The following is a 12,116-nucleotide window of genomic DNA, read 5'->3' on the forward strand; positions in this document are numbered from 1 at the left end:
AGGTTCTTACAGTGAAGCAGTGACCATTTAGCAGTGAACAGGAGTCCTGCTTGACTAAAAAGTCTCTCACTGTCTGCAGACACAGGAAGTTTGTGTGTAGTCATGTGACTGCATGGCTACAGCTGATTGGTGAAACATAGTCATGTGATTATTGTTGCTACATCTGATTGGTGCAACAGTCATGCAGTAGATCCACTGGCGACTTCTCTCTGGCAAAAATAGAGTGTATTGTGTAAATGGGAAAAAGTAACGAGTTGAGTGTTGCCCAGTGTAGCGGAGTAAGAGTAGTGTTTCTTCTTCACAAATGTACTCAAGTAAAAGTAAAAAGTATGGTGCAGTAAAACTACTCTTAGAAGTACAATTTTTTAAAAAGTTACTCAAGTAAATGTAACGGAGTAAATGTAACTCGTTACTACCCACCTCTGATCATGACTAATGCAGTGTGCATAATGGAGGAAGCCAAGTTGTAAACTAACTTAAACCATCTCATGAGCAGGCCTACTTTACTTGTGGCGAATGTTATAAAATGAATACTTACAGGCATCAGGCAGACTATTATAGACATGAAAAAGCTTGTTTTTTATATAAGTACACAGTACATATGTAGGTACATATATAAGTATATAGTGTCTTTCCTGTTTTGGATTGAAGTAGTGTGCAGTAATAAATCAATAATCAGTCATTTAATAGTTTACTATTGATGAATTCAAACTACCCTCCTGCATAGAAAAAGAAAAGAGTCACTTTATACATTTAACTGTTATTTAGTCTTAAGTATTGGCAATGCTGTTAGTAAAATGCTCTTAGAAAAGTGAAGCGAGATTCTTCCTGCTGAATTGCTTCTAAGTCCTTTGGAATATGTTTGGGGATATCCTCTAAGACTGATATAAAATTTTCCAAAATGTGGGTTTGTACAACTTGTACTCTAATGTGTAATTTACGATGCAGTTGGGCATTCTTTACAAATATTATCTAACATCTGGCAAGATATGATATACAGTACCTTTTGCCGAAGCAGAGATTGTTATTAGAATATCTGTATGAAGTAATTAATACCTGACAAATAATAAAATTATTATGGACTTGACAGTTGGACAAGTTTTCTTTTTTTCACCATTTTCTGAAATTAGGAAAAAAGTGAAACAAAGGAGGCAGTTTTGTTTTAGATGCAGTTCTAGTAATGTGCAACTAACTGCTCGAATTCTTTTGAAATTATTACTCTTTGAATTTTCCTTTTTTGTTTGTTAATTCTGCAATTAATAAAGATAGGCTTTTCCTATAATGATGATGCCTATTTCAGTGAAGTGAAAATACTAATTTTAAGATCTACTGGTTCATGCCACTTAATGTAAAGTGTGAGTATACCAATACATATTAAATTACTATTTCAATATTTTCTAGGTGATGTTTTACAGTGAAGGGCAATGATATGACCATTTCAAGGCTTTTCATAAGCTCTGAAGGGAAGAATATTTACAATAAATCTACAGTATGCAGGGCAATGTGTATGGTTTCAAGAAATAATTAAAAATAAATCTTTTGTTTTTCTCCTTTGCTTGGCCCTATTAAATGTGTGCATAGTATGCAAGTCATCAGTTAACAGTGCGCCTCTGCTAGCAAGCAATGAGATATTCAGCTAAATGTGTAGAGATGTGTCCACCTAACCACAAGAGAACTAGCTGTCCTAGTAGTACTGTACTTCATAGTCTAATCTTGGTATAGTGAAAATAGGACATTATGTCCGGTATATGGCAACTGATTAATGTTTTGTGTATAGATTTAAATTTTTGTTGATCAGATTTACAGAGCACAACACAACACAGGACAGGAATGAAACCAGGAAACTTTTGTTTTAAAGTCCAGTACCTTGGCTAATACATTAGGATGGAAGGCAGTGAAGTGGGAATGTGTAAACAGCACAGTGTTTTGTTTTTAAAGAGCAAAGTTAGACTTACCCAAAAGCCAAGGACACTTTTTTCAGGAAAATCTAATTTGTCTGACTGTGCAATATTCACAGAGCTGTGGTGACAGACATGCCATTGTCCACTCCACCCACCAAGTCTGTTATATTTTTTCACATAATTATCATTGTGTTACTGTTAAGCATTAAAGATTTTTGAGCATGGGGGTACTAAATGAATGCTTTCACAAAGCATACTGCAATGGAGCTTGATAGCCTAATGACCATATACTCAAGAAAAAAAATCCAGACTCTGCATTAAATCTACAGACAGGAATAGTTATCAAAAGTAATCTGTACATAGTACTGTGGTGATTTAATATGAATTATGTAGGAATTTCACATAAGCTTTTTTTTCCCCCTCAATTTTTAAGGGAGCGTCAAATCAAATGCCCAAAATGTGACAAACTATTCTGGCGGTCCAATCACTTGAAAAAACACCTCAATTCCCATGAAGGCAAGAGGGACTATATTTGTGAGAAATGTAGCAAGGCCTTTCTTACAAAATACCACCTGACCAGGCACCTGAAAATTTGCAAAGGACCAAAGAATAGTGAGTCTGTTCAGGATGAGGATGAAGAAGAAGATGAAGAGGAGGAAGAGGAAGATGATGAAGACTGCTTGGCTGACCCCACAAGCAGGGAAGAGTGTACTTTAACCACAGATGTGTATACAACAGAAGGATCTCTGTCAAGGCACAAGTGATTAGTAAATGACTTTTTTATAATAATCTTATTTCTCATTTTATATAATTATGGAAATTTGCCTATTAAATCTCTGACCTATCATTTTTACCTCTGGTGGCGCACTAATGTATTTTGTCTCTTAAAATTATGTTTTTTCTTTTTCCTTTATTAAATGGTTTCAAACTAGATAAGAATATTTTCATCTGTATTTACCACAGAATTGCATTAAAACTATTGCTAATCGACAGTTATGCCTTAAATTACACATGGTGATTACAGCAAATAGTTGGTTATTTAAAAATGGACAAGTGTACTTTATTATGAAAAATACTTAGATATATGGCAGACTAGGTACTATTACCCGCTGACCTTCTTTGTTAAGTTTAAAGTTCAATTGCGAATGTATATATAGTATGTTTCTTTTTAGGGAATTATGTTAAAAAGTTGCAGTATGAAATGTAAATTATTGATGTATAAAAGCTTGTTAACTTGACAAAGTGGAGGAGAAAACTTTCTGCTGCCTTAAAGTGGTGTTCAATGGAAATGTGATATATTTCTGTGTAAGTATGTTCCAAGTTAGAGTATTTGCTGAATGTATAATTTATGTACTACATTTTCAGATTTTATTGTATGGGGGGGGGAAAGTTTTATATGCAAAATTCAAACCTTTGTTATTGGTTAGAAAGTGTATCTAATTGCAAATGAATCTGAGAGAGAGATAAAATGCTGATTGCATCATTAATATGCGTATGAGCTTGTTTGGCTAAATTTATTTTGATATTCTTACGAGTCATTTAGGATGAAAATGACTAATATAACTTGCATACATTTACAGAAAAGATCAAAACTGAGGTGAGTAATTTAAATATTTTTATTTTAAAAGTTATATTCACCACCCTAGAAATTTTTGAATTTGGGAACTTTGTTACAGAGTAGCATGGCGTTTACTTATTAGCTCACATAATGTCTTGAATATATAGTTCTGTAATAACTCAAAGCAGAATGTCTAGGTATGTGTATGGCAACTATCACTATTGCCAGGTTGCAGTAACATACTCCGATTAAGATGACAAGATCTGTTCATCTTGTAAATATATTACAGGACAAAATTAGGCCCGGAAATACCGGAAGTGGACTACTGCAGACTGGAAGAAAGCTTAATGGGCAGATGAATCCAAATTCAAAATCTTCGGTTCATCAGGCAGAGTGTGTGTACGCCATCGAGCTTGTGAAAGGATGGTTCCTCGGCGTGTGACACCAACTGTCAATAATGGAGAAGGAAGTGTGATGGTCTGGGGTTGTTTTACTGGAGGCAGACTTGTTGACTTGCACAGAGTGAGTGGCATTCTCAATCGGAAGGGTTGGCACTGATTGGCTGCTATATGAGCACTTAGCTGGCTACTCTGATGAATGAAAAATCATTTGAATCAAATTTTGCACACTTAACGATTCCTTGAATGATTTGAACGTTTGTCCTTTGTTTTTTTGTTGCATACCTTGATTTCAAGAAACGTCAAGAGATGAAACTGCTGGCATTTGCTCAAAAACTCAAGAGTTGCAAAAATTTTTTACAGTTGATATATCTTAACAGACAACGGCAGACAGGAAAGCCATCTGCAAGCAGCCAGCCCCGTCCCTATGAGTAGGAGACTGCACGATAGCCAAAGCAATGAATCTAGACAGGAAGAAAGGAAAAATAAACTTCCTCTTCATGACACCTGTCAAGTGTTGATAGAGAAGCACTCAAGCACACATTTGGTTTACCAGTAGAACACTACCTCACTTATTTAACAGGATGTACATCTGTTTTTGCAACTATGTCCAGAAGCTCTGGAATACCAGGCTTGTGTCTTAGTGGGGTAGAGTGGACTAGAATCCATCCACTCTTGTCTACCATTCCCAAACATCTGTTTAACACACAGCAGACAACCCCAGCTGGGGAAGCCAGCTCAAATCAAACTGACAGAAAAACACCCACATATGCAATCATAGACATAAACACACCAAGGTGCAATTCTGTTGAAATGAGAGCGGAGTGGCGGAGTCATTTGTAGAAAGTCGCTTCTCAGGCCTGGGTCCTCTCCGGGCTTGAGGCACACTGAAGTGAAAGGAACAAGCACGCTCAAAGGCCAGCACGGACAGTTGAAACGAGTGAAACAAAATTCAAAATCAAAAGATACGAGAGAACAACATGCGTTAAACGTTCACTAACGGCAATACCTCATTTGCATATTCCAAGGAAAGTGATCTGTGATTGGTCAGTACCAGGCCCGTCTTCCCTATCTAAATGCCTAGCTGCCTCGTCCTAAATTAATGGGCTGGTGGGACATCTTTCTTTAGAACTACTCCCGCTGGCCCCACAATGCCGGAATCATTCCTCGCCCCCTCCTGTCTTGGGCACTGTGCCCAAACATCGGTTTACTACCCTGCTGATCTAGAGTTGTAGAGCTCTTCAGTTTTTCTTCAGACTTGATTAGTTGAAATGCAATGACCTTAAATGTTGAAAAGGTCAGCAGGAATCTGGCAGAGGCTAACATTTAAAGATTAGGTCGTGTAAAAGCGGGAAAAAGGGGAATTTTCGGAATACTTCTAATGGGCCATCATCAGGGAACGACTTATCGGTTACAATCTACAAATGTTCTGCAGCAGTTAAAGTAAATATAGTCTTGCAATTTGAAAAGGAGAAATCTGGCAGACCATGTCACAACCCAATCAGAAGGCGATTTTCTGTGGATGACAAGGTTGTGCGCTTGGTGCCTTCCAGCACGACCGCCAGAAGCAAAGCTTAACAGTGGTTGAATAAAGTACAACTCAGTTTCTCCTTCAAAGAGGAGACTTTGTGCTTCAGGTTTGGCAGAGTGGGTGGCAGTAAGAAAGCCATTCCTTAAAGGACAAAATAGGGCATGGAAATACCAGACATGGACTACTGCAGACTGGAAGAAAGCCTAACGAGCCGATGAATCCAAATTCAAAATCTTCGATTCATCAGGCAGAGTGTGTGTACGCCGTCGAGCTTGTGATAGGATGGATCCTCGGCGTGTGACACCAACTGTCAAGAATGGAGAAGGAAGTGTGATGGTCTGGGGATTTTTTGCTGGAGGCAGACTTGTTGACTTGCATTCATAGAAAAGAAAAACCATTGCGTATATCAACCCTCTTCACTCAAGCTTACCTATTGGAGACTGTGCCCCCAACACATAATGGCTTGTCATCCCACATTGAAAGGGCACACTACTGAGCATCAGTATGGCTACAGGCCCACAAGCAATGTCCTTTCCTTACCTCCACCAGAGACTATTGAATGGAGAATCAAGAGTAGCACTCTTGTTTCTATCCTGACCTCTCTGCCCGCATTGCACCAGTTATGCATTGAGATGATCACGTGCAGTTGTACCACACAGAGGAAAAGAAGCAACCTCAATTGCATGAAGAAGAAGCTGCCATGTACTGCTGCATGTAAATGTAGGAGAACTGGAGACACATGCAGAAACAGAAATGAATGAACATTTATATCCTTCCCTTAACTGAGTTAGTACTGAATTTACAGTATTGACTTATTTCAGTATTACACTGATAGGTACGCTGAGTGGTACAACTAGAATATGTGCACTCTTCTAGGGTTTTAGACAGATAAACTGAAATCGGACAGAGAAAGATAAAAGTGATTGTGTTGCTAAATTAGAAATTATTGAATTATGAATAAAAATGCTCTACAGACATGTTAAACTGCATTGAAATGAGTGTTTTCACAACTTTTTTGTTTTTCTTGCAAAAGATACTGCTTATATTATGTACAGAAAGAATAAACTGTTAAAACAGCTATTATTTGTTGGAATTGTTGCAATAAACAGACTATTTTCCATGTTTCAGAATACAGTCTAATCATTTTTTTGTGCATGGCACTGATAATTAATAATTAATCATTCCTCATCAAGAACATGATAAATTGAAAACATGAATTCAGCATACCCGGCTCACTCAGGAAAAAAAAGCATTTGCCAAACAACTTTGAAACTATTAAGATTTCACAGAAATGGAAGCAGTCTACTCTGGCTTTTTAATGTTTTTATTCAACACTGGAGTGTTCTTCAGTTCTTCTTCCAATTGAGCCCACTGTCACTCAAAAAGTGACCGATGGTGCGATCAGATACTGATGGACCTGGACCTTGGAGTTCAGCTTTTATCTCTTTGGAAGTTGTCCTTGGCTTTCTGTCTACCATTCTCACTATCTTTCTGCTCATTCTGAGGATGATTTTCCTCCTGTAGCCCCACGTCCAGGAAAGTTGGTTACAGTCCCTTGGATCTTAAACCTTTTAATAATTTTTGCAAATGTTGTCACAGGAACATCAAGCTGCTTGGCGATGATCTTAGAGCATTTGCATTTAACATGTTTGTCTATAATTTTCTTTCACATCTCCTCAGACAATTCTCTCCTTTGCCTTCTCTGGTCCATGTTCAGTGTGGGACACATGATGATACCAAACAGCAGAGTGACTACTTTTCTCTATTTAAATAGGCTGGATGGCTGATTGCACAATTGGAGACATGTATGATACCATTTAAAGAAAACAGCTAGTTTGACAAATCACTCAAATCCAGCTATTTATTATCTTTTCTAGGGGTACTAACAGATGTGCCCAGGCCATTTTAGAATATCCTTGTAGAATAAGCAATACCTTTATCTACTTTCACACTTGCTTTGCTTTATTTGATGGCATATCAAAGGCATGTGCAGGTAGACATTGGACAATTGCTTTTCATTTTGTTACTTTTTAGGAGGCATACAGAACTTTTTCAATCAGCTATAAGGGTATCAACGTCTATACATGCAAGAACCGCTTCATCTTGTCAAAGAGGCTTATCTATGGAATCTCCAGTTCATTTAAGAAAAGTCTAAAGGCTGCCTGTTCAAAAGCGTACATTTTCACAGTGTCACTCACAAGGCCTCATGGCATTGCTCCATACAGTATGTAAAGCTCAATTCAAATGCAGTTAATCCTAACTTGTCTTTTAAATTTAAGAGGTTTAATCTATTCTGCCTTGAAGATTTACTGGATTGTTGTTATGCTTGTAAGGGAGGACATTTTGAAAAGCAGTGTTTAGGTCCTTCAAGTAGAATATCAGTGGGAGTCACTCCACGGCTTAGGCTCAGCCATCATTTGCTCAGGAGTTACACTTGGATTCTTATGACCAGCGTAGGAAATGAAAATTCCAATTTAAAGAGTCAGAAGAGACTGCTCTGTATCTGACTCACTTAATTCATGGGCCCATTCCCTCCTACTGACATGCCATAGTGAAACTGATGAATACAGTGATCCCTCGCTATATCGCGCTTCGACTTTCGCGGCTTCACTCCATTGTGGATTTTAAATGTAAGCATATCTAAATATATATCACAGATTTTTCGCTGGTTCACGGATTTCTGCGGACAATGGGTCTTTTAATTTATGGTACATGCTTCCTCAGTTTGTTTGCCCAGTTGATTTCATACAAGGGACACTATTGGCGAATGGCTGAGAAGCTACCCAATCAGAGCACGTATTACGTATTAAATAAAACTCTCAATGATATAAGATATGCTTCCGCACAGTGCTTCGCACACTTAAAAGCTCTAACAGCATGTAGTGATTTTTGATTGTTTGCTTTTCTCTGCCTCTCTCACTCTCTCTGACATTCTCTACTCCTGACAGAGGGGGTGTGAGCAGAGGGGCTGTTTGCACAGAGGCTGTTTGCTTAGAAGATGCGGACGCTCCTCTAAAAAATGCTGAAAGACTACCTTCACATTGATCCCTTCCTTGCGGCTGGTGGTGCTTCCACTTAAAAGCCCAACAGCCCTATTGATTTTTCATTGTTTACTTTACTCTCTCTCTGACATTCTCCGCTCCTTACGCGCACTTTGAAGAGGAAGATATGTTTGCATTCTTTTAATTGTGAGAAAGAACTGTCATCTCTGTCTTGTCATGGAGCACAGTTTAAACTTTTGACTAAAGGGTGTTATTTCATGTCTAGAGGGCTCTAATAATGTTAAAAAACTTATTTAGAAGGTCGTAAACAGGTTTTCTATGCTCTAACTGCAAAATTATTAGATTTATAAATAAAGAATCCTACTTCGCGGAAATTAATTTATCGCGGTAGAATCTGGAACGGATTAACCGCGATAAATGAGGGTTTACTGTACTAGTATTTGCTTTGCATCCTGGTGTTGCTGTTCAATTTATCTATCAACCAGCCAGACATTATTGCACCATAAAGTAGGACAGCACTGATGTTTCTGCCTAGGTAGTGCTGACACTTGGGCCTCTTGCTGGAAATCCCTCACGTCTCTTCTAACTGCATGAAGTTCTTTTTGTTTTTTGTAAATTGGTGCTTGTTGAACTCTCTGCCTTGTGGATGAACAGATCATGCAGTTCCAGCGTCATTAAAGTGGGTTTCTGCAGTTGCGCTGGTTTGTGGCTATCTGGTCCAAGATTAGCAACAAGGAGATTTTTTTATTTTTATTTTTACCATATAGTCAGGCTTCTCCAGCTTCTCTCTTTCATGGCCTGGGATGCACCTGCTCCCCTCTCTGACAGACAATCCTGTTCCTCCGTTATTTTTCTCTTTTTTTATATTTACCATTACTCACAGGGCTTTATTAATTTATTTATGTAGTGCATTCTGTTGGATTCAATAAAAACTGCATCACAAAAAAGAAATAATTTTTATGTATATTCTTAAGTAAATTTACCTTCAAGACTTTGGAACAAGCAACTCTGTTCAATTAAACATGAAAAAAAAGTAAAATATTTTATAGGTTGAACTATCCAGTAAGGTTGAAAAGTTGACCTCTTTCAGTATTCTTCATTATGTGGGTAATCTTTGTGTTCCACACCCCTAAAAGGGAAAAACAGACAAATTACTTTGTTTCACCCAATCACAAGACAGGCTGCAGCCCAGCCTGCAAGAAGGTTTTTCAAAAGAAGTCCTTTATTAAGTTCTTTAAAAGACTGCTTGTTAATAATACTTACACACTGAACCACTGAATACTGCATGTCTGACGTGTGCACTATGCTTCAATCTTTCTAACCTGGTGTGACATTTACAGTAACAGTTTTTTGCAAGTTCCTAAGCTTCAGTGTTTATTTGTGAACTAAAAAAACTATATTAGGAAATCTATGCAACATATACTAATATTTAGCAATACTGTACCATTCAGTCTTTATCTTATACAGTGAACGCTGTGTGAAACACTTTACAGATATATTAATATGGCTTTATGGGAAACTGAAGTATTGCTTGTCTTACATTTGTAACATGCAGAACAACTCCAAATTACATGTTAAATGGTGTTCCATCATTAAGGCTAACCTCCATCAGCAGTCTCTGTGTTAATCAGGGAACCAGCTCGATTATTGTTGTCATGTTAGCTTTTGTGACAGATAACATTTTTCTGAGTAATCCCCTCTCCCTTTCTTTACTTTCTGTGGTCTGGAGGGGAAGGGACTTTGGATATTTCTGTGGGATGTATAACTGTGTCTGAATTTTACTGAATTTTAATGGGATTATCAAATTGACACTTCAAGCAAACAATAACTGTAGGGATTGAACAAAAATTCATGTTGAATTCAACTGCATTTCATGTGCATTTTCACCAAATATGCCTAAAATCAACTGGAAAACAAAATCAAGGTAAATTTTCTAATTCATATATTTGTGGGAAAAGTGTGCAGAAAAACAAATACCGTATTTACGCGTGTACCACGCACACATTTTTTTCCGAAACTCGCGCTCTCTCTCGCTCGCGCACTTGCACTCTTTCTCTCTCACTCGGTTGCTCACGCACTCGCGCTATCTCTCGCTTGCGCACTCACGCTCGCTTCGCTTGCTCGCGCTCTCTCTCTCTCGCTCACTTGCTTGTGCACTCTCACTCTCTCACTCGCTTGCTCACACACTTACGATCTCTCTCTCACTCGCTTGCTCGCACACTCGCGCTCTCTCTCTAAACACTTCCTATACACTCACAATGCTCGTCGTACACAGGGCAAAACTATTTCCCCGATTTTCTTTGTAAAAATTAGGGTGCGCGTCTTACACGAGGGCGCGTGGTACATGAGTAAATACGGTAATATAAAATAAATTTCATACTATTAAAACACTGTAATTAAGTTAGAGTGAGACACATTTACAATCTTCTTCTTTTGGCTGATCCCGTTAGGGGTTGCCACAGCAGATCATCTTCTTCCATATCTTTCTGTCCTCTGCATCTTTCTCTGTTACACCCATCACCTGCATGTCCTCCCTCACCACATCCATAAAACTTTTTTTAGGCCTTCCTCTTTTTCTCTTGCCTGGCAGCCCCATCCTTAACATCCTTCTCTCAATATACGCAGCATCTCTCCTTTGCATATGTCCAAACCAATGCAATCTCGCCTCTCTGGCTTTGTCCCCCAACCGTCCAACTTGAGCTGACCCTCTAATGTACTCATTTCTAATCCTATCCATCCTTGATTTACAGTACTGTCACAAAATTTGTAAAATCAAATGTACTAATGCCTGTGAAACTGTAACCCCAGAGATGATCTGTGCAGACCGTTGGGGTGCTTATTCTAGTGAGTTTTTACTCATTACAATGCCTAAAGCCTTATAAAGGAAGTGATTCATTAGACTACAATGGGTAACTTTCTTCAGATCTAATAAAAATTACTGCAACATATGAAATAAGCCTAACATTCCACTTTGCTTATAATGTGCTAAATGTGGCCATTTGGGGGCTAATGCAGTAAAATACAGTGGTACCTTGAGATACGAGTGCCCCATTGTACGGGTTTTTTGAGATACGAGCTGTCACTAGGTTGAGTTTTTGCCTTGAGTTACAAGCCAAAATTCGAAATACAAGCCATCAAAGAGCTTGTCGCTGCACATTCTGAGGAAGTGACGACAGAGGAGTTGACGGAACATACAGAGGTTCTGCAGGAGATCGGTATCGCAGAGGAGGTTAGCTCTTAAAGTGAGATAAAGCAAGTGTTTGCAATGTGGGAAAAAGTTTTGAACTTTAAAGAAAAGAAACACCCTGAAAAAGTTACAACTGATTGTGTAGCGGTGCTATTTAATGACACTTGCCTAACACTTGACTTTATTTAAAAGAAACTGAAAAAATTGCAACTGATCGTGCAGCGGCGCTATTTAATGACATTTGCCTAACTCATTTCAGAAACATTCTAAAGGGGAGGACTAAACAAAGCTCCTTGGACAGGTTTCTATTGAATCGCCTTGAGAATGAAAGTGACGAAAGCGTGGCAAAAAAGGAAAAAACTAGTGAAGAAGAAAATGAAGTTACGCAAAAGTGAAGTGAAAGAAAAAAACATTACAATATGCTAATCGGCTTCGCAAACATCTATTTATTTCTTTAGATTCTCTTTTATGTATTAGGTTTTATTTTGTTTGTATACAATATTTGTTCATTATAAATACATTTTTCTTATGTTGAAAAC

The 12,116-nt window shown here is 38.1% G+C and overlaps 2 protein-coding genes across 3 annotated transcripts in view; one reads left to right on the forward strand and one right to left on the reverse strand.

The window, feature by feature from the left end:
* prdm4 (PR domain containing 4) overlaps positions 1–6,518 on the forward strand; it is a 71,191-nt gene extending 64,673 nt beyond the window's left edge. The window contains exon 12 of the mRNA XM_039769535.1: positions 2,335–6,518. Coding sequence (XP_039625469.1) covers positions 2,335–2,665 — 331 coding nt within the window. The 3' untranslated portion in view covers positions 2,666–6,518. The remainder of the gene's footprint in view (positions 1–2,334) is intronic.
* The window catches only part of LOC120539462 (aldo-keto reductase family 1 member B1-like), a 44,180-nt gene that overhangs the window by 5,661 nt on the left and 26,403 nt on the right, over positions 1–12,116 (reverse strand). The window contains exon 10 of one of the 2 annotated variants that reach the window (XR_005635617.1): positions 9,374–9,519. Coding sequence is in view for 1 of the 2 variants with exons in the window: in XM_039769536.1 (XP_039625470.1) it covers positions 9,477–9,519 (43 nt within the window). In the remaining variant the exon portion in view is untranslated. Of the gene's footprint in view, positions 1–9,332; positions 9,520–12,116 lie in introns of those variants that run through there. The other variant, XM_039769536.1, reaches the window with a different exon arrangement.

The sequence above is a fragment of the Polypterus senegalus genome, chromosome 11, assembly GCF_016835505.1.
Source record: "Polypterus senegalus isolate Bchr_013 chromosome 11, ASM1683550v1, whole genome shotgun sequence".
NCBI classification, from domain to species: domain Eukaryota; kingdom Metazoa; phylum Chordata; class Cladistia; order Polypteriformes; family Polypteridae; genus Polypterus; species Polypterus senegalus.